This window comes from Pteropus medius, unplaced genomic scaffold (genome assembly GCF_902729225.1).
Source record: "Pteropus medius unplaced genomic scaffold, Ma_sr-lr_union100, whole genome shotgun sequence".
In the NCBI taxonomy this organism is placed as follows: Eukaryota; Metazoa; Chordata; class Mammalia; order Chiroptera; family Pteropodidae; genus Pteropus; species Pteropus medius.
Genome location: NW_024342471.1, coordinates 7,082,984 through 7,105,838, shown reverse-complemented (window position 1 = coordinate 7,105,838; position 22,855 = coordinate 7,082,984). Strand labels below are relative to the sequence as shown.

Sequence of the window (22,855 nt, the reverse complement as noted above, 5' to 3'; positions counted from 1 at the left end):
GTTCACAAATATACACATGCACTTAGGATTGCACAAACACATACAAACATGGAATCACGTGTACATACTCATGCACAGATACATGCAGGACAGCACAGCGGTCACGTCTCTTACCGTAGTTCAGCATGGCTTTGTTTAGTCTGACCACGGTGCCCGGCACGGAGGTGCCAACCATGGGCAGCAACAGTGCCAGCAGCAGGCCCAGCCCACATGCCTGAGCCATGGTAGTCCTGGCCACTGACACCAAGATCTGTGGGCTGGGGTGGGGACAAGCTTCAGGGAGCTTTTCCGGAATGCCTCCCCCGCAACCTGGAGGTCACAAGCCCCGAGTAGAGATCCCAGCCCTGCGTCAGGCCCCACACATCAGTCTTGCATCCCCTCTTTGGGAAGAATCACCTTTTCCTGCCTGCTTCATCAGGTACCAGGGAGGGATCTGGTCTGGAAATGGCCCACAAGGCCTAGAGAAGACATGGCCTTGCCTAAGGCCATACAGCAAACTAGGGCCAGTGCAGGGCCCAAGCTATGTAAGAGGAAGATGGTGACACTCTCAGATGGGTAGACTAAAGGCAGTTTCCTGTCCCAAGGAGAGAGCCCAGACCCACCACCCGAGGCCTAGGGCTGTGTCATCTGACGCCAGGAATCCAGCCCAATATGATAGTCCAGCCTGGGGTCCAGCCAGAGGAGGACCCAGGGTGGCTCCTGTCCTCATCTCGTCCTGTGCCAGATAAGGAATGTTCCAAAAGTGGGCCTCTTCACTGCCCCCTGGCCTCTCCTGACCCAATCCATCTGAGTGGACAGATCTATGTACGACTTGGGGAGAGGGAGCTAGGAAGGAATGAAGGGCCACTGCTTAGATGGGCTAACTGAGTCCTGATGGGCAACACTTCCCCAGAGTCCCACAGCAAGACCAGGGATGGACCCTTCTGCAGAAGGTGGTTAAAAGTACTGTGCCCATTGAGCAGATGGAGAAGTTGAAGCTCCTCCTTAGAGGAGTGCCAGCCCATGCCCAGTCCTACCTCTGGTGGTTCCTGGAACAGGTAGACTCTCGACGCCAACCTAGCCCTCCTCTGCCCCAGGCAGATGTGACAACTGCTTTATGAGGTTTCCCTGGTATGTAGGACCCACCTGGGAAGGGACATGGGGAGGGACAGGTTTGCTTGTGGTTGCAACTGTTTTCCTTGCAAACATGGCTTATGCCAAAGTGTCTCATCTCACATGGGGCTGCCACGTAGTAGCCAGGCCCAGCTGCCAACCACTGCAAGACCCTGGGGTTGTGCAGCTTTAGGGCCTCAAAGGCCAGGAGATCTCTGGAAGGAGGGCTGCTCCCAGGAGGGTCCCCTCATCACCCAATCTGGCCTGGCCAGATCCAAGAGGAAGAGGATACCCAAAATCAGGGGGATGGCTGCAGTAAACTCTCGGGCCTGGCGCCTCCAAGCTGGCCCAGAAACACGACCCTTTTAGGAGGAGCAGGAAGCTATCTGAGCCCCAGTGACTGACTGAGCCCTGATCCTGGTCGCAGACTAAGCCCTGGCCCTTGCCATAGACTGAGTCCTTAACCTCATCAGACATTGAGACCTAACTCAAAGGGCAACAGACGACCCCGTCTTTGCTACATAACACCCCAGCCTCTCTCCACATGCACATCCCTCTCAAATGGATTTAGCCCGTTATATCTTTCCACACTACAAACTCCAGGCTCCATCTTGGCTATATGGGTTCCAAGGAGCTGTGTGCACATGAAGGAGTTTGTATATACGTGTGCGTATGAGTGCATGTTTATGTGTGTATGTGCTTTTGTGCACATAGTCATGTGCACACATGCACATTAGGTCATAATTACAGGCATCAGAGGAAAGTGTGTGTGTGAGTCTGTACATGAAACGAGCATGTTGACATGTTGGTTTATGGTGTTACGTGCTTGTTTACTTGACCCTACATGGGTGCAGGTGTGGGGAATTCTGTGTACAGTATGTGTATGTGCACTCGGTATACTGAGTGCGTCTATGGGTCTGTGTGTGTGTGTGTACATGTATATAGTGACTGTTTCTTGGTTTTAGGGAGGGGTATATGTATTTGTGTGTGTACATACACTTAGGCACAGGAAGTGATGGCACAGCTACAGGGAAGGCCCCTCTGTTTCTCTTTTCTTGTAATTAAATTGATGAGAGTGGCATTGGTTAATAAAATTATACAGGTTTTGAGTGTACAATTCTACAAAATATCATCTGTATATTGTATTGTGTGTTCACCATCCAAAGTTAAATTTCATTCCATCGCCATATATTTGACCCCCTTTACCTTATCTATCGTCCCATAACCCCCTTCCCTCTGGTCACCACTAAACTGTTGTCCATATCCATGAGTCTGTTTGTTTGTCTTGTTCGTTTGTTGCTTTCAGATTTACATCGCACATATGAGTGAAATCACATGGGTCTCAGACCCTCCATTTCTCTGCATGGCCCACCTGGGGTACAGGCACAAGGGACTTCAGGTCCTTCCCTGACTGCAGAGCCCTCCGCGGCTCCCACCGACTCCACATCAGCCCAAATACCAGGCCCAGAGCCCAAGCCCATGCTGTGCTGGGTCCCCACTAGAACCCATAGACACCACTGAGCTCTCCTTGAAGAGGCCAGAGCTCACCTGGACCAGCCCTGCCTCCTAGCCAGTGCTCCCTGCCCTATTCTATAGGCAAAATGGAATGAGAAAAGCTAGCTGCATGCTCCCTAACACCCTACTCCTAGCCTTAGCTTGTTTACCAATGCTTAAGACTAGCTTTCCTGGCCCTCACCATGACCACGAACAGCAGACTCAGTGTAAAGGGACACAAATATTGACCAAAGCCTCCCTTAGTGTTTGCTCTCCGCATGAACACTTCCTCTTTTTTGGCATTTCCAACACAGGGGACTTTGGGGGACAGCCAGTAGACACAAAAGAGTAAGATTCTCATCTGCCTCTCCTCCCTACAGCAACGGCAAGCACTGTTCAGTGGAAGCTGCTCCATGCAAGGTTTTCTGCCAGCCACTTTACCCTCATCCCCAGGGATGGGAGCTGGTTCTGTTCACCCCCGCAGCCAGTGCCTGCAACATACCTTAATAAGTATTTGTTGAATGAATGAATTAATGTACAATTGAAAGACCCTTGTAACAATTATAGTGGCAGCATTTCAGACTTCCTCTTCACCAAATATTCTTGAGGGTACTATATTAGTCTCCTACTGTTGCTATGATGAATTACCACAAAGTTAGTGACTTAAAACAGGAATTATTATCTTATAGTTCTGGAGATCAAAAGTCTAAAAGGTCCCCCTGGGCTAAGATCAGGGTATTGGCAGAGCTTTGCTCCTTTCTAGAGGCTCTGGCAGAGGATCTGTTTCCTCGCCTCCATTCCTTGGCTCACGGCCTCATCTTCAAAGCCAGCAAGTCTGGCTGAGTGCTCCTCAGGCTGCCATCTCTCGCCTCTTCTGCTGTCCTCTTCCATTTATAAAGACCCTCGTCATTACACTGGGCCCACCTAGATTATCTAGCATAGTCTCCCATCTCGAGATCATCTGAGTAGCAACCTTAATCCCATCTGCAAGCTTTAATTCCCTTTCGTTATATAACTTAATGCAGGGGTCCCCCAACTCCCAGGCCATGGACTGGTACTGGTACCGGTCCATGGCCTGTTAGGAACTGGGCCACACAGCAAGAGGTGAGTGGCGGACCAGCGAGTGAAGCTTCATCTGCATTTGCAGCCAACTCCCCAGCACTAGCATCACCAACTCAGCTCTATCTCAGACCATCAGGCATTAGATTCTCATAAGACCGTGGCATCGATTTCCTTCTCTAGAACAGGGCGTCGAAATAGTTGAGGACCACTGACCTAACATATATTCACAGGTTCAGGTTTTAGTACACAGACTTTTTTGGAGGACCATTATTCGGCTCACCACAGGTACTTAGCCTGCAATTTGAGCAACTGCACTAGGAGGCAAGAGTGAATTCATTTCAGCTTCACACTCCAGATAGGCTCTCCACAGGCAGGGCTGAAAGGAAAAAAACGTAGCCAGATATTTCCACTGTTATGCTTCTGTTTTTTTTCCCCAGTGAAAAATAGAACTTTATTAAAACAACGGCATGCATACATTCTTTTGTGTGATGCAAAACATCCACCAATGAGAAGCTCAGCATTATAAAATGCATTCACGTACAACCAAGGAAGGTAGCAAGTCTGGGAAGCTTAGATGTTGGATGTGGCCTAGATAATGGAGCCTCGCCTCAGCTCATGCCCCTGCCCAGTCTCTGAGACCCTGGCATGGCCCTTTCCATCTTGAGGCCTCAATTTCCCCAACTTAAAAGTTTGTCAGAATGGGTTCTACCAAGAAGAATTTCAGGGCTGAGCTAGAGACTGGGCAGCTCCCCACGCCCCGTACCTGCTCTATGAGGTCACAGTACCAACAACTCTGCTTGACCCAGGCAGATTCCACAGGGCACCTTCCAGGGAACACTGGGAGGCAGCAGCAGCAGCCACTTCTTCCTCGACAGCTCCCAGAGCCCCACCACCATTCCTCCGTCCTAGAGAAGGAAATTGATGCCACGGTCCTCAAGGAGCCCCAGGGACCTGTGTGACCCACCTGACGATGTGGTCCACGTCTATAGGAATCCCAGGCCCAGGAGGTGAAGACAGGAGCCCCTCCTCTGCTCTGCCCTTTATAGTTTACAAAATGCTGCCCCTCTGCCCTCTCCTTGGAGGCGATGGGCATTACTACCTGCACTTTATAGATGCAGCAGCAGAGGTCAGAGGGGTTTGACAGTGGCATCCCTAGAGCCTCCCAGCCAAGAAGTGGTAGAGCAGTTGCTTTTTCAGCCTGTGTTTATTGAACGCCTATTGCGTGCCAGACACCGGGCAGAGTGCTGGGAGCACAGTGTTGCACTTGGATTTGGGGTCAGCCAGACACGGGTCCGTTCCTGATCCACAGGCCGGTGATATTGGGAAACTTCTCTGCAACTCAGTTTCTCGATCTGTATTGTGGGGACATGCTGTTCCTTGTGAATCATAAAATGCCATTGTGAATCTTGTCAGCCCCAGGGTCATCCAACGAGGCCGGAACATCTGCAGGATAACAGAGGAGTCCTTGTCAAACACGAGTGAGCAAGGAGGGGAGAGGGGAGCCCTGGGGTCTCTGTGGGCAGCAAGGGGCTGAGGCTCAGAGATGTCAGATGGGCAACCAAGAGTCACTACAAGAGAGAGGGCAGGGGGCAAGGGTGCTCGCATCAAGCTCTAGGTGCTCCCCTGGCATCTGCAAACACATGTCCCAGAGGCCGGCAGTGACATGACAGCACTGTGTTTTCTGCAGATGATGCCTTCCTGTTGCCAATCCGCTTCAATACCCCAGTACCAGGCCTGATTCAGTGCATACTGGGATGTATGTGTACGTATATACTGAAGAGCCACCTTGGCCATCAACGTGGGCCTGGGGAGAGGACTTAGCCTCAGGCCAGGCTGACCTGTGGGGTGGGGTGTCAGGTCTGCACTGGTTGCAGGGGAGGGAAGAAGCCACAGGTTGAGCTCTAGTAGTCTCCCCTTCAGAGGTGGGGTGTCAAGGGTGTAATTCCAGCTAGGATTTCTTCGGTGGTTGGAGAGAGGTAGTAGGAGGGAGACTTGCAATTTGGAGGATAAGCTAACTGCCAGCCCTCCCCTGCTCTGCCACCAGCCTGGCCACTGGGCCAGGAGGCCGCTGGTGAAGTCGTGGGAATGTTTTGATGCAACTCATCCTTACTTCAGGGACATGGTTCTGACCACACCCTGAAGATCGGTCTTCTACTTCTATGTTCATCCACCCATCTCTCCACTTATTCATCCACAAAGTCATTGATCCAAACATCAGTTCACATATCCGTGTATTGTAATATCCATGAGTTCACCCATCGATCATACACCGAGTCATCCATCAATTCACTGAGACCTTTATTTGTTAATATTTACATCCATTCAGTTATCCACCCATCCATCCTCCTATCCTTCCTCTCATTCTCCCATCCTCTCAGCCATCTTTCTATTCATCCATCTTCCAGACCATTCTCTTACCCATTCTTCTATCCCTCTATGTATCCTCCCACCTACTCATCTTTCCTCAATTCCTGCTTTTTGCCTAGCTCCATGTTTGGCATCACTGGGTACCCAGGATGAACCAGACAAGGACTCTGTCCTTGAGAAGATCCCAGTGTCTAGGAATGGGCATTCGCACATCCCAGACTTTTTGTGCTCCTGTGTCATTATTAAGAATCTGTTAACTGCCAATTGCAAGTAGCACTCACCTACAGGATTCATGCTCACTCCAAGCTGGCACTTACTCACAAGTAGAGCAGGACTGCCCTGGGCTCAACTAGCAAGTTGAGGAAGTCTCTCAGCTCCAGGGTCTACCCCCAGCTCCAGGACAGTCAGCGAGTCATTGTCAGCTAAGGGTGCAGCTACTCACTGGTCTCCTGTCTTCTCTGCAGCCTGGATCACCTGCTTGGCCTGCTTCTTGAGGACTCAGGCCCACCAAGTTCTATTCAACACCTGCAGGTGAGCAGGGGCAGGTGACGGGAAGGTGATGGGGGCTGAGACCATGCAGCTGGTGACTACAGTCGCCCCCTCACTGGTTTGAAACTTCCCATGGTCTCCAGACCAGATTAGCTATCCCAAACCTGACTTTTATCAGATCCCCTCATTCCAAAACCTACTGTGGTTCACCATTGCTCCAGCACCTCAGCCTGCGGCCCTCCAAAGTCCTGCCCCACCCTTTCTTTCTGAGCTGCCCTCATTTTGATTCCCATTGGGCCAGCAAGGCTAGGGTTCTCATCTTCTGGGCCCACGATTCCTAGTCCCACCTCCACATCCTTGCACATGCAGTTTTTCCTGCCTGGAATGCCTGCTCCATCCCTTCCCTTTACCCTTCCTGACCCTGCGAACTCCTCTGAATTCCTGCAGAGCTTTCTGCTTCATTCATTCACTTGCAGTTTATGTGCTGAACATTTCCTGAATGCCTACTCTGGGCTCAGCCTTGGCTCCTAGAACATAAGAGCTCACAGTCGGGTAGGGAAGGCAGATACTCAAACTGGGAGTGTGGGGAGTATGACTCTGGCAGTTGAAGGAGAGGAGGGGACATTTGGGCTGAACTCTAAAAGGTGCATTCACCAGGAGAGAAGACAGGAGGGAACAAACAGTACGTAGATGGAGAAAGGGAGTGATGAGGATAAAGCTGACCACTGTTGATCTCTGATGGCCCCAGGTGCTGGGGTAAGCCTGTGATGCTGTGGAGCATCTTAGAGAGGGTGTCACTGCCCAGAGAAGGACCTGCCCCTCAGGGTGGGAAAGGGACAAGGGCCAGGCTGTGACTGGCCAGCCTGTGCAAAGCCCTGCCTCACCTCGACCACTGCTTCTCTGTCTTCCAGATGCAAACTGCTCTTCCAGAAGCTCATGGAAAAGACAGGTGTCCTGGTCCTCTGTGCTTTTGGTGAGTCTCGGGGCTCTGCCCCCACCCAGATGGAGGTAGCCCTGGCTCTTGCTCATTCTAGGGAGAGAAAGAATGAGGGCTCTGGCACTGAGTATGTGACAGCGGGCGAGACGCTGTCCCTCTATGAGCCTCAGTTTCCCCACTTGTCTAATAAGTGTTGCTGTGAGGATTAAATGAAATGATGGCCAAGAAAAAATTTTGAAAGCTAAGAGCTTTACACTTTTACCTTCAAAACTGTAAAGCTCTCCCCAAACCTGTTACAATAATTATTACTCCTTCTCTCTGGATTTCTGTGGCTTCTTTCCAGCTACTACCGCCACCTCCCATGTCACAGCTCTGCTATCTCAAGCAAAGGAATCGCCTCCCCTCAGATGTTGGTGGGTGGGGGCTGGCATGGATATCTTAGGAAATTAGAAATTCCTAGAAAACTTAACCCAACAAATAAGATTACTTAAAATAACAGCTTTACTGAAATACAATTCACATACCAGAAAATCACAATTTTAAAGTATATAATTCAGTCACTCTTAGTATACTTACAAAATTGCACATTCCTCACCACTATCAAATTCTAGTATTTTCAGTACCCCAAAAAGCAACTCTTCAGTTCCTGGCAGTCATTCCTCATTCCGCCTCCCTGCAGATTTATGCACCACTAATCTATTTTCTGTCTCCATGCATTTGCCTATTCTGGACATTTCATATAAATAGAATCATACAATATGCAATCCTATGGCTTCTTTCAAAGTTTACTCATGTTGTAGCATATATCAGCGTTTCATTCCTTTTTATAGCTGAAAATATTCTGTTGTATGGTTACACCACAGTTTGTTTATCCACTCATCAGTTGATAGGTATTAGGGTTGGTTCTGCTTTGGGGCCATTATTAACAATGCTGCTATGAACGTTTCTATAAAATTTTGTGTGAACATGTGTTTTCAATGATCTTGGTAAAGAATTACTGAATCATACAGTAACTCTATGTTTAATCCTCTGAGAAATTGCCAAACTACTTTGCAAAGCAGTTGTACCATTTTAAATTCCCACCAGAAAAATATGAGGGTTCCAATTTCTCCACATTCTCATCAACACTTGTTATTGTCTGTCTTATTTTATCCATCCTAATGGGTATAAAGTGGTATCTCATTGTGATTTTTATTTCATTTCCCTAGTGATTAGTGATGGTGAGCATCTTTTTATGTGCTTATTGGCTACTTATATATCTTTCTTGGAGAAATATCTATTCAGATCTTTGCCCATTTTTGAATTGGATTCTTTTATTATGGAGTTGTAAGAGTTTCTTATAGTCTGGATACAATTCCCTTATCAGATAATATAATTTGAAAATGTTTTCTCTCATTCTGTCAATTCTCTTTTTAATTTCTTGGTGGTGTCCTTTGCATCACAAAATTTTTTAATTTTGGTGAAGTTTGATTTATCTATGTTTCCTTTCATCATTTGTGCTTTTGGTGTCATATCTAAGAAACCATTGCTTAACCCAACACCTTGAAGATTTACTATTATTATTTCTTCTAAACTATTTATAGCATTAATCCTTTCATTTAGGTTCATGATCTGTTTTTGAGTTAATTTTTCTATATGGTATGACGTAAGGGTCCAACCTTATTCTTTAGAACACAGATACCCAGTTGTTTCAAAATCATTGATTGAAAAGACTATTCTTTTCCCCCATTGAATTCTCTTGGTGCCCCTTGTTGAAAGGCAATTGACCATAAACTTGAGGGTTTAGTTTTAGACTTTCAATTTTATTTCATTGATGTATATGTCTATCTGTTTGCCAGTACTACCCTAGATTGATTGCTATAGCTTTGTAGTAAGTTTTGAAATCTAAAGTGGGAGTCCTCCAACTTTGTTCTTTTCAAAATTGTTTTGGCTATTATGGATCCCTTGGGCCTCTATGTGAATTATCAACTTTTTTATTTCCAAAAAAAAAAAAAGGCCATTGGGAGTTTGATAGGGATTGCACTGATTCATAGATGAATTTGGGAAGTAGTGTTAAGTATTGTTAGAGTGTGAACAATATTGTCTTCTAATCAATGAACATGGGCTGTCTTTCCATTATTGATGGATATCGCTACGTCTTAATTTCTTTCAATGATGTTTTATAGTTTTCAGAGTGTAAATTTTTACTTCTTTTGTTAAATTTATTTCTAAGTATTTTATTCTTTGACATGTATTATATATGGAATTGTTTTCTTAATTTCATTTTCAGATTGTTCATTGCTAGTGTTTAGAAATACAATTGATTTTTGCATACTAATCTTGTATGTTGCAACCTTGCTGAACTCACTACTTCTGACACTGGGAAAGACACAGTCTTGAATACTTTAGGATTTTATATGCAAGATCACATCATCTGCATTTTTTTTCTTTTTCTTGACTAATTGACCTGGCTGGAGCCTCCAGGACAATGTTAAATAGAAATGGCAAGAGCAGAAATCCCTGCCTTGTTCCTGATCTTAGGAAGAATGCACCCGATCTTTCACCAATAAGTATGATGTTAGCTATGGGTTTTCATAAATGGCCTTTATCTGATTAAAGAAGTTCCTTTCTATTCCCAGTTTGTTGAGTGTTTTATCATGAACAATAAATATGCCTTTTAAATTTATTTATTTTAATTAGTTTCAAGTATACAGTACATTGGTTAGACATCTATATAGTTCGTAAAATGATCCCCCCAATTGCTCCCTCCCTCCCTGACCCTCCACCTGGCCAACGTATTTTTTTAAAATTTTTTAGGCAAGGCAACCCTTGGTTGACCTCACAGATTGCAAGGATCTTGTCATCTTACAATCCCTTATTTTTTTATTTTTTACACCTACAGCACCTGGTCTTCCTAGGTAGTCTCCCATCCAGTACTAACCAGGCCTGATCCTGTTAGCCTCCAAGATCAGACAGAATCGGGCTTGTTCAGCGGGGCATGGCCGTAGACCCTAGCCAACGTATTAATGCCAACTGCATTCCCTAAGCCATGCACCCCATCCCCATGAGCATCCATCACCTACTAATTTGTACTTCTTTAACCCTTCACCCCATTCTCCCAGCCCCATTAACCCTCACCCCTCTGTCCGTCACCAAATTGTCCACTATATTCGTGAGTCTGTGTTTGATAGTTTGTTCTTTTTATTCCTTAGATTCTGCATATAAATGAAATCATATAGTGTTTATCTTTCTCTGTCTGACTTAAATACCTTCTAGGTCCATCAAAGCAATCTCTTTTTTCTATTCCCTTCCTTTTCATATGTTGTAGGGGTCTTGTTTTCTTATCCTTTCAGCCACTCTATCTTTTGGTTGGAGCACTTAATTCTTTTCCGTTTAAGGTACTTATTGATAGGAATGTAGCTGTTATCATTCTTTATTCCCATTTTTGACACATGTTTTTTCTTCTTAAAGAAGTCCCTTCAACATTTCCTGTAATGCTGGCTTGGTGGTAATAAATTCCTTTAGCTTATTTTTGTCTGGGAAGCTCTTTATCTGTCCTTCAACTCTAAATGATATCTTTGCTGAATAAATTATTCTTGGTTGTCGATGCTGGGTCTTCATCCTGTCGAATATTTTTTGCCAAGCCCTTTTGTCTTGCATAGTTTCTTTTAAGAAATCAGCTGCCAGTCTTACGGGTGTTCCCTTATAAGTAATTATCTGTTTTTCTCTTGCTGCTTTTAATGTTCTTTCTTTGTATTTAACCTTTGGTATTTAATTATGATGTGTCTGGTGTGGGCCTCTTTAGATCCCTGATTTTTTTAATTCTCTGAGCCTCCTGGGGTTTTATGTCCATTCCCTTCACCAGATTAGGGAAGTTTTCCATCATTATTTCTTCAAACAGCTGTTCAACATCTTGATTTTCTTCAGATATACCAATCAGATGGATATTTGGACCCTTAATAGTGTCCCACATGCTCCTTAAATTATTTTTATAGTCTTGGCATCTTTTTTCTTGCCATTCTGATTGCATGTCCTTGGCTTTCCTGTCCTCTAGATAAGGCATTTGATCTTCTTTTTTATTCACTTTGTTTATTCCTTTGTTTATTCCATTTAATATACTTCTCATCTCAGATGTGTTCCTCATTTTAGACTGGTTCCCTTTTAAAATTTCCATTTCCATTTATATGTTTTTTATCTCTTTGTTGAAGTTCTCACTGACTTTATCTACACTTCCCGAAAGTTTATTGAGCATCTTTATAACCAGTGTTTTGAACTCTGCATCTGTTAGATTACCTGACTCCGTTATATCTGGATCTCTGTTCTGTGCTCTCATATGGCCTCTACCTCTTTGTCCTCCCATTTTAGCTGCCTTTCCGTGTCTGTTTCTATGTACTAAGCAAAGCTCCTAAGTCTCCCGGTCTTATTAGTGTGGATTTGTGAAGTAGGTGTCCAGTGGCACAGTCCAGAGAGGGTTTCGGCTGCAGGCCAAATTTAGCCCAAACTTCTACTCCTCCAGGGCCACCTGTTAAGATTCAGCAAGCAATCCACAGACGCTGTGCTTATAGTTGCCTCAAAAGGCCACACCAGAAACTGAAGCCAGCTGCCTCCAGTGTGAGTCTAGGCGCTGCTCAGCAAGGAGCACCTGACTCACTGAGGATATACCTGGATGTGGCTTGGGTGGAGCTGTAAGTTGGGACAGGCGGGGTTTCAGGGAATCCTCTGGGTGGAGTGACTTCTGTTATCCAGTTTGATGACGTCACAGCTATGGCAGTGCTGTCTGCTCACCGGGAGGAGGGAGGGCTCAGCAGGGAACATAGATACCTCTGGCACTTCTATACCCAGCAAGTCTTGCCTAGGCCCTCACTCTGACAATGTCTCCCTGTAAGTCCCTGGTGCCCCTGCACGCAGTCAAATCAGCACTGGTGCTCAGAGTGAGCAGGTCCATCACTGCGAAAATGACACGGCCCCTTTAAGAGGCGTCTGCCATTGCTACTGCCGCAGCCTCTGTCTCACTCAGCTGCTCAGGACCGGGCAGCCCTGCGCCCTCTCCCCGTCCTACCTTCTGCCATTGCACAGTGCTTTCTGGACTTCTCTCTAGTTGTATGATTTGTTCCTCTAGATCCCAGGCGATTTTTCCTTGCTGCTGCTCCTTGTTTCCATCACAACTTTGATTTGGTTGCCAGAGGGATGAACATCTATGCCATTTTTTTCCTCAGAACAACAAATAGGTTTTAAAAGCTTTTATTAATAACTTGAACAGTAGATTTCAGGCACTACAGACATCATAAAATGAAGGGAGGCCACCCCTTTTCTTCTCTTTGCCAATTATCCCCAGTAGGATTGGGACAGGGGAGGAAGAAGAGACATGATTTTTTGGTTTATGAGGGATACTTTGCATTATAATATCCAGTCATGAAGTGGATATATCTGTTATCCTATCTTACCAATGAGGAAACTGAAGTATAGAGAGGTTAAGTAAATTATACCAAAGTTGCACAATGTTAGTAATGTTAGTAAGGGGCAAAGCTGGGATTTGAACCCAGATACCTTTAGTCTAGAGTCCAAGCTCTTAACCTTTGACCTTAAATGGCTCATTCTTATTCCCCTGGTCCCGCAGGATTCTGGATGTTTTCTATGCACTTACCATCCCAAATGCAAGTCTGGCAGGTGAGTGTGGCTCTCTTCAGGCCCCACTGCTGATTGGCCTTGCTCCAACCAATCAATGTCACCTCCATAAGCTCCTTTCACTCTCACCACATCTGGCTGCTAATTAGTTGCAGACATCCCAGCTCTAAACCTCTGCCTTTACCCTGCCACCCACCTGGAACCCATCTGTCCCACCAAAATGTAACTTTCAAAGACCAGATGTAATAGTCATTCCTACAGGATGCCTCTTCTGTCACTTCCTCCCAGAAGTAAACTGTCTTTCCTTTATTAAGGCTCCCACCTAAAGTGAAATGGTAAGGATGGAGAACACACTTTTATCTCCACTCAAGGCAGTTTGTTCTTCTGCTCAAATGGGATAAGACCATTTGCCTTGTGGTTCCTGGACAGGAAAGAAGAGAAAATCAGTGGCCAGAGCTCCCTGTCTGAGGACAGCAAAGAGCCTCTGAAGACCTAGAGAGAAAAGGAATCTGATGGCCTGTCCCTCTTTCTTTCTTTCTCCCCTTATGAACTCCTTCGTATCCTTCAAGATCCAGCTAAACTGTCACCTCTTCCAGAAACACCCAGCAGTGATGGCCACATTCCCCTCCTTCCTCCCACAATTTTCTATAATCCTGAATGTAATTTTCTGTAATTATAACTATTTCTCCAACTAGACTGGCAGCCCTTAAAGGCAGAGCCAGGCCTGATTCATTCCAGTAATGTCTACCTCAGGGCCAGGCGTCGGGTTGCCATTACCAATGTTGGATGGCTGGATGGCCAGATGGGAGTGTGAATGGACAGATAATGGATGGGAGAATGAACGTGATGGATGTAAGGTGGCGGGGGAGTGGTTGGAGGATAGGCAGATAGATGAATGAATGAAAGAATGGATGGATGAGAGAATGGATAGAGGGGAGGACAGACGGAATATATGGGTGGATAAATGGAAGGATGGATGGTAGATGGGTGGATGGATAGAAGAGTAAATAAGAAAGTAGATGAATAAGTGAGTTTATGGTTGAATAAACTCTTCTTATGGAAGAATGAATGGATGTAGCTCTATTGGTTAGACCATCTAAAGGAGATCCTTTGCTTTCCTCAATACCCCACTAGGATGACAGCATAAATAGCCCACTGCAAAGCTTGAGGTAAGAAGAATCTGCTAAATAGTTCTATTAACACCTAAAAACTAGAGCTATAGCCAGGACCTGGGATGTATTGTCTAATAATGTGAGCTCTGAAGTCAGACCAACCTAGGTTTAAATCCCAGATCCCATACTTCCTACCTGGCTAAATTTATGAAAGTCACTTTACCTCTTTGGGCCTTTGACTCCTCATTTATGAGATGAGGTATAACACCCACCTTGCTCTGGGTAATTATGGGTATTTAAGAGGTTGTAAACTGTCTTGAATAATTCCTGGACCATCTGTAGTACTCAGCAGATGATAGCTGAGAAGAAAATTTAACCTGGTGGCAGCATTCTTAATTGCAGACAAAATACTCAGGAATGTTTGGAAGGAATGAACTGGGTTTAAAGATATTCAAAGCAGGAGGAAGAGCACAAGTAATGTTTTAGAGATAAGAATCTGCTGAGTAGATCCAGGAATGGACCCAGGAGAGTGGAAAAATGTGAAGCTAGTTCTTTGTCGGCTGCTTGGCAAAGTTAGAAGCTGAGGGTGACTGACGTTGGCAGCATCACAAATCTGTCCATATTCTCACTCCTTCCTTGTAAGAATGTATCAGGAAAAAGTGCGACATCACACTGGGGAAATCCAGGACCTTCGAGGTAATATGAACCAGCTCATTGCCAAGCTCCAGGAGATGGAAGCCATGTCAGATGAGGTGAGATGCTGGCCATTCTGCCCCCTAAACACCTAACTTCTCTCTTTGTTCAATGTTCTGTTTCCTGTATCCCAAGTTTTGGTGGAGCACATCCCCAGTAACTTCCTGGAAAAGAGTAGGATAGAGATAGATTTATTTTTTTAGAGCTTGCATGTTTGAAAATGTCTTTATTCTACTCTTACGCTTGATTGATAGTTTGGCTGAGTATAGAATTCTAGATAGGAAATAGTTTTCTCTGAGAATTTTGAGAGAAGCCCACTATAGTATTCTAATTTATACTGTTGCTGTTGAAAAGTCTAATGGGACTTTGGTGCCTTGGATGTGGCCTGTTTTTTTATCCTTAGAAAGTTCTAAGATAGTTTTTTTATCCTCAGTTTTCTATATTTAACCTGTTTTGGGGGGTTGTTGAACTTATTGAGTCTATGGATTGATGTTTTTCAATAGTTTTTGAAAATTCTTAGCTATTATCTCTTAAAGTGTTGCTTCTTCCTCATTATCTATCTACTCTCCTGAGATATGAATTACATCTATGCTAGACCTTTAGAGTGTGTTCCACATAAGTGCTACAATATTACCTGGTTGGTTTGTTTCATTCTTTTTCTCTATGTGCTTAAGTTTTGATATTTTCTTTTCACATTTCTTTAGGTTCACTAATAATCCTGTATTCTGTTCTGTCCAATCTTTTCATTAAGGTCTTAATGTCACATATTGCATTGTTTATTCTAGAATATACATTTGATTCTTTTTTATAGATTTTAATCCCATGGTGATACTCTAACATGTTTTCTATCTTTTCCTTTATTTTATTTAACACACTTGTCATAGTTATATTAAAATCCTTAACTGCTAAATCCAGCATCTGGATCATCTATGGTCTCCTCTTGTCTGTTTTTTTCTTTGAGGTATCAATCATATGGCTGTGCCTCTTTGTGTCTAGTAACTTTTTAGTGTTTTCCGAACATTGTGTACAAAAGCACTGTAGGTGATCCAGATAATTAAAACTTCTACCCGTGAGAGTTCCTCCTTTTCTTTGTAAGAAATACAAAATACACTGATAACTTCTATGTAGACATACATTGAGCTGGTTCAGACCTGGATTGCAATTTTTATAAGATTTAGTCAGAGATTTTCAGCTTAACCCTTTAGCCTTCTGCCCATGCAGTTTCAAATATTTGGTAAATGTCTTAATGGGAAAGAATGACCATATGTTTGAGGCCTCTTGAGTCTCTAATTTTGTCTTCTAGCTCTGCAAAAACACAAAATCTCTGACCCCAGTAGCACCCTTCTCTGCCAGGGACAAGCTTGGATTCTCAGCCTCTAATTATGTCTACAATTGGTTTAGTGCCCTCAGGTGAAGTACAGCTGTAGCTACTCAGTACTGATTTATAACTCCTTCTAGAGTAGTGGTTCTCAAAGTGTGGCCCCCATACCAGCAGCATCAGCATTACCTGGAAAAATGTCAGAAATTCAAGTTAATGGGCCCCACCCAGACTTACTGAATCATATACATCCTTTGAGGATAGTATCCAACTATCTGTATTTCAACAAGCCCTCAAAGTGATTCTGATACATACTGAGGAGAATCACTGTTCTGAGGCTATAATCTCTTGCTTGTTCCGTTTTTTTGGCAGGGCAGCTGGGGAGGCGCTCCTTCAAAGGGACCTTGTTTCCTAAGCATTATGAGACCGGAAAGTTTTACTCTTTCAGGCGCTTTCAAATAGCCCTTTAGCCTCTTACATAGTCTTAGGTTTCATTTAACATCTTATGGGGGAAATTGGCAAGATTCAAGGCTCCTCAAGTTCTCCAGTGTTGTTCCTTTAGCCCTGTGTGACTGTTAAAAACTTTGCTTCTTTCTCTTTCACCTGTAGCAGCCTAATCTGACCTAATCCCAGATTCTTAGCCCATACCCAGAATCATCAAATGCCCCCATGTATTTTTAAAAATTATATATTGTCAGCGCATCTCAGAAAGTTTCTCCCCGTCTAGAATTTTAATCCACCTGGTCCTTGTTGCTTCCATAGCTCCATAATGGCTTTAAAATATGATTTAGTGAACTACCTAGCTTTTCCTGGTTGTTTTTAGTGGGAGCATTGGTCCTCTATAACTCACTACATCTTACCTTACATCTGAAATGTCATGATAATATGCCTGTGGGCGGGCCACCCTTGGGCCCCTTTCATTCTGGAAACATGTCCTTTAGTCCTAAGAAACATTCTTTAATCATGTGATTAAATGAGTGGTTTATCTTCCCAGCCCTGGTTGTTCTGTTGTCATTTTTGAAACTCCTATTATTTGGATGTCCAATTTCTAAACTAATCCTCTGAGGGCTTTTCCTTCTGTTTTCCTCTATTTGTCTTTTTGTTCTACAGTTGAGAAAATATTCTCAGCTTTATCTATCAAAACTTCCACTGAGTTTTTCATTACTATTAACATATTCTGAATTCCTAAGAATTTTCCTTTTGTTCTGTGGGTGTTCCTTTTCATAGAATTACATTCTCGTTTCATGAATGCAATATTTTTTCTTACCATTTGGAGCTCAGGCAGGTTATCAATCTCTCTGAGCTTCAGTTTCCACATCAACAAAATAGAGTCATAATCACTGTTCTGTAATGCCTACTACTGCTGCGTAACAAACTTACTGGTACAAAACAACCATTTTATTATGCTCAGAGATTCTGTAGGTCAGAAATTCAGACAGGACACTGCTCCACGATGTCTGAGGAACACGTGAAGTCTGGGGGTGACTCGACAGCTGGACCTGGAATCATCTAGGGGTGTCTTCACTCACATATCTGAAAGTGGATGCTGGCTGTCAGCTGGGAACTCAGGGCTGTTGACAAAAGCACCCAAATGTGGCCTCTCCATGTGGTCTGGGCTTCCTTACAACATGGCAGCTGGCCTCCAAGAGTGAGTGCCCCAGAGAACCAGTCAGTGCCACATCACCCCTTAGGACTTAGCTCAGAAGTCACATAGCATCTCTTCTGCCATAATCACAGGCCCACTCAGACTGGTGGGGAGAGTACTTAAGTCCTAACTTTCAATAGAAAGAGCATTAACATCACATTGAAAGAAGAGTGTGGAATGGGAGACCTCTTTAAAATGGGGATGATAATAGTACATACCTCCTCGGGTTGCTAAGGGGATAAGAGCAACATATGTGATACTAAGGAGACCTGGCACAAAGCAGCGACTTTACAAGTCTTAGCTCTAATACACACAACATTAGAAGGTGGACATGATTATCGTCCCATCTTACGGACTAGAAAATCGAGACTCAGAGGGGCAGTAACTAGCCTAAAGCACCTCAGCAGTAAAGGTCTGCCTGATTCCAGGCCCCCTGCCCTTAACTTCTCTAAGACTCTAGTCCCATGTGTGACACCCTATCATGGTGGGTGTGAAAGCACTGAGTAAACCGAATGGGTGGGGTGGGGGCAGCTCTGTGTTACCTGGGATTCTTCACAGTATAGGCCCTGAGAGGTCCCGTGCGTGGACCAGCCATGGCTTCCACATGCAGCAATAAGCAATTAAAGGCAAGAGAGTGTCCTGCGGCCAGCTGTCACCTGATGTGAACACACCTATGGACTATGGTCTGTAAGAACACATAGCACCAACTTGTTTTCTGCCTTTTCAGCAAAAACTGGCCCAGAAAATAATGAAGATGATACAAGGAGATTACATTGAAAAGCCGGATTTTGCCCTAAAGTCTATAGGTAAGGGCCTCCCACCCCAATCTGCCCACTTCAAGTTTCCTCAGAAACTCTTCAGAGGGTGGATTTCAGTTCTGGTCTGGTACACCCTCTGCTGCTGGAAAGTTCATCTTCAGAGCTAACCTCTGCTCCCCAGCTGGTTTTCTTGCTATAATTTTCTATTTTTTTTTTAATGGGGTTGAAACAGAGAAGGGAAGCTCTCCACCACCCCTTCACCTACTCAGCACTCCCTAAACCCAGAGGTCAGCAGAGCTTTGTTGCCCCAGGTAGGGGAGACTAACCACATAAAAAAAAATAATAATAGTACAGGCCCAATGACAGCTGGGAATATGTGCTTTGGAAAAATAAAGCAGGTGCCTGGGAAAGAGGGGACCTGGGCAGAGGGGTTGAAGGGGAGGACATTTGGGCTGAAACATGGTGAGGAGGGAAAAGCATTCCAGACCCAGAAACCATTATGAAAGGCGCCCCTATGGGGATGCAGCAGGAACAAGTGCGGGTGCACGGGAGGAAAGGAGGCCGGGCAAGGCAGGGTGGATTGACCCAGCCAGGCAGCATCAGCTGACCCAGGCATCCCCAGGCCCAAGGAGATGTGGGGTCAGAGGCTGTCAACTTGACCTCTCCAGGCCAGAGTTTCCTCCTCTAGGAAATAGGTCTGATGATAGCCATAGTAATGATAACCATGCTGACATAAGTGAGCGCTGACTCTGTGCCAAGCACTGCTGGGCAAATGCTTTGTTATATTAACTCATTTTTCCTCACAACAACCCTATAAGGTGGATGCGGTCTAACATTACCACTATTATTGTTACTATTATTACTCCCATTTCCCAGAGAAGAACACTGAGGTCCAGAGAAAGCCGGTGACTCATCCAAAGCTCTTACCTAGCACATAGTCAGTCCACAATCAGTGAGGCTCTCCTCCACCAGGCAGAAGCCAGGGCTGCTCTGCTAAGGCCCCCGTCCTCCACCTCCCATGCAGGGGCATCTATCGACTTTGAGCAAACATCGGCCACATACAACCACGACAAGGCTCGCTCCTACTGTAGCTGGATCCGGCTATGGAACTATGCACAGCCCCCGGACGTGATCCTTGAGGCAGGGGGAATGGCGGGACAAGGGGAGACTGGCGGGGATGTAGTCAGGGTTCTGGGGACAGCAGCTGAAAGCTGAGGTTGGGAGTGAGAGTGAAATGGGTGGGGCCTGGTGTGGGGTTTAGCATAGGAGCAGGAGACAGAGATAGGGCAGGGGCAAGGAGCAAAGGAAGGAGGCAGCTGGGGAGAAGGCAGGAGGCAAGGGTAGGAGGCAAGAACAGATGACAGGGACCACTGAGGTTCTGGGCAGGAGTGGGGACAGGCACAGGGACAGGGACAGCCTGCTTTAGCACTGAAAGGGCCCCCTCCAATCCAGCCCTCAAGACTAAGAGTTAGGGAAACCTCAAGGCCCCAAGCAGGCCCCCATCCTCACTGCGCTGGGCTGAGGCGAAAGCTTATCCTTGCTGCCAGGAGCCAGGGGAACTTTCTGGAATTGGTGGTACTCGAGCCAAGCTTTGTAGATAGGAAGGACTTGGCTCATACAGGAGAGCTGAAGTCTAGGCGAGCCGGGGTGGGATTAAAAATCTGCCCTCACCCACCTGCCCAGCATAACCCCCATTTGTACCTGCCCCTTTCAGCCCAACGTGACACCTGGCAACTGCTGGGCCTTCTCGGGTGACCGCGGCCAGGTGACCATCCGACTGGCCCAGAAGGTCTACCTGTCCAATCTGACACTGCAGCACATCCCCAAGACCATCTCGCTGTCGGGCAGCCTGGACACCGCCCCCAAGGACTTTGTCATCTATGTGAGCATGCCCCAGCAGGGAGCAGTGCTTACCTAAGGGGACAGCCTCACAAGAGCAGTATTCTGTGCACTGTCTGTACAACTCATGCAGACTAGAAGGGCTGGATGAGGCTTTGGTAACGCTGGGAATGGCCAGGCTTGGGGTCAGATCTCAGCCTTCAAGGATAGGGGATAAACAGCTACTTTATTTCAACCCGAGCTTATCAGAGCCAATTTAGTCTTCAGAGACTACTGAGCCCCATTTTACTGATAAGAAAACTGAGGTCCAAAGAAGGGTCAGGGAAACACCTAAATCCTACAAGTCAATGGCAGAGTTAGAATTGGACCCTCAGCCTTCTGACTCCCAGTCCACTGTTCTTTCCTATCCGTTATTCTGTGCTTCAGTGGATTTGTCCCCAAAGAGATAGGGAGCTCCCCATTCTGGGAAATGTGCAAGCCTTGGCTGGAGAGGGGTGGCATCCATCAAAGGCCCTGTCTGTACCTAAAACTTTCTCCTCGATTCTGATTCCACAGGGCATGGAAGGCTCCCCAAGAGAGGAAGTGTTCCTGGGGGCATTTCAGTTTCAGCCAGAAAACATCATACAGACGTTCCGGCTCCAGGTACCTGAGAACAGCTGCCCATGCTGAGCACCTACTGAATACACACTGTGTGTAGGGCTTTACCCTGGGAACCCCACTTCATCCCCTAACAGCCCCAGGAGGCATACAATTATCACTAACTCACATATGAGGAAACTGAGACTCAAAGTAGGGGACCCACTGCCCAAGGCCAAGAGTGGGACCCTAGGAGACCCAGCCAGCCTCTGGCAGTGCTTCATTTCCCTCATCTGCCCAGGAGCCCTCTCAGGGGAAGCAGATATTGAGCAAGAGGGGCCTGTCAGACCAGGGATGCTGGCTTCAAACTTAGCATCTCCATATTGAGAGGTCCATCATCAGCACCTGGTCCAACCACAGATGGGGAAGCTGAGGCCTGGAGGGAAGGCAGCTGGGGACAGAAGCAAGACCAGAGAAGTGGTTGCTTGAGTGGCCCTGAGACTCAGCGGAATGTCTAGGCTTGGAAATCAGGCTGATACTGGCCCAAATCCCATTCCAACCACAAATTCTGTGTAATCTGGGCCATTTCCTTCCTTACCGGGCCTCAGTTTCCCCTTGTGTAACTCCCTGGGAGGTTGAGACCATGCAGTCTCGCACATCGACTGTGTGCCAAGTGCTGGTAAGTCGTCCAGCTCCGAGGTCTCCTTTCATGCTCACAGCAACCCTGGGAAGCAGGTATTATCACTCCCATCTTAAAGAAGAGGAAACTAAAGCCTAAAAAGGGGTGGTGGTTGGCCCAGAGTCCCACGCTTTCACAATGCAAGGGCCCCAAAACTTGGACACTTTCACAATCACAGTATGTCTGTCCTTCTGGCCTCAGCACCTTCCATCCCAGTGCCTGAGTATCCAGTTGCTGTGTGGCCTTGGGACTGGCTGTTCATTCCTCTCTTTGAACCTCAGTTTCCCCTCCTATGAAATGGGTTCCTTCTACTCCCAAATGGCCTTCCAGATAGGCAGAGTAGGGGCCTAGGAGTCAGCTCTCCCATGTCTATGCCTCTTTTCCAGAATCAGCCTGTTCGGAATTTTGGGGCAGTCAAGGTGAAGATATCGAGCAACTGGGGGAACCCACGCTTCACCTGCCTGTACCGCGTGCGGGTGCATGGCTCTGTGACCCCACCCAGAGAGCAGCCTAACTGAGCCCCTACCTTGAGAGAGATTAAAGTTTATTCTTCACGTCCGAGCTTAAGTCTGTGTGTCTTTGGTCCCAAAGAGTGAGGGTGGGCTAGCATTTGACGTCCGAGGCCACAATTAGCAATTATCGATCATGTGCTGGGTACCCATGTGCCCTCACAACAGCCCCATGAGGCCTCCTCATATTTCACAGATGGGACAGTAAAGACTTTAAGCAACAAAGTGACTTGCCAGAGATCACAGCCAGCAAATGGCAGCACCAAGATTCAAACCCAGGCAGTCTGATACCTGTACATAAGATGACTCCCTGGCTTTAAGCCAAGCTCTGCCCCTGACCCAGATGTGACCTTGGGGAAGACCCAGCCCTCTCAGGGCCTCGGTCTCTCCATCTGCACCATGGGGACAGGATTAAGGCTGTTATATGGGATGAGGTGGGAAATGGAAAACCCCACCCCTGCCCACCTTGGAGTGTGTCACCATCATACAAATGATTTACTGTGTGGCATTAGGCAGGACAAACATTCTCTCTGGACCTCAGTTTTTCCACATATAAACATTTCTGTTCCCTTTTGTGGATCAAAAGACAACATCAACAAAGTAAAAAGGCAATCCAGAAAATGGGAGAAAATATTTGCAAATCACATATCTAATAAGAGACTAATATTCAGAATATATAGA

General features: G+C 46.0%; 2 protein-coding genes across 2 annotated transcripts in view; one reads left to right on the top strand and one right to left on the bottom strand.

Moving 5' to 3' along the window:
• Window positions 1-223, bottom strand: part of BPIFB2 (BPI fold containing family B member 2) — a 16,775-nt gene extending 16,552 nt beyond the window's left edge. Inside the window, exon 1 of the mRNA XM_039863682.1 lies at window positions 115-223. Coding sequence (XP_039719616.1) covers window positions 115-223 — 109 coding nt within the window. The remainder of the gene's footprint in view (window positions 1-114) is intronic.
• A 4,346-nt stretch (window positions 224-4,569) lies between these two features.
• Window positions 4,570-22,183, top strand: SUN5 (Sad1 and UNC84 domain containing 5). Its single transcript, XM_039863681.1, has 13 exons — window positions 4,570-4,655; window positions 5,068-5,126; window positions 5,336-5,410; window positions 6,480-6,546; window positions 7,416-7,477; window positions 13,038-13,087; window positions 14,180-14,214; window positions 14,801-14,909; window positions 18,541-18,619; window positions 19,596-19,711; window positions 20,286-20,453; window positions 20,966-21,052; window positions 22,052-22,183. Exons 1-13 carry the CDS (start codon window positions 4,570-4,572, stop codon window positions 22,181-22,183), a joined length of 1,125 nt encoding a protein of 374 aa, XP_039719615.1.
• Window positions 22,184-22,855: the final 672 nt, after the last annotated feature.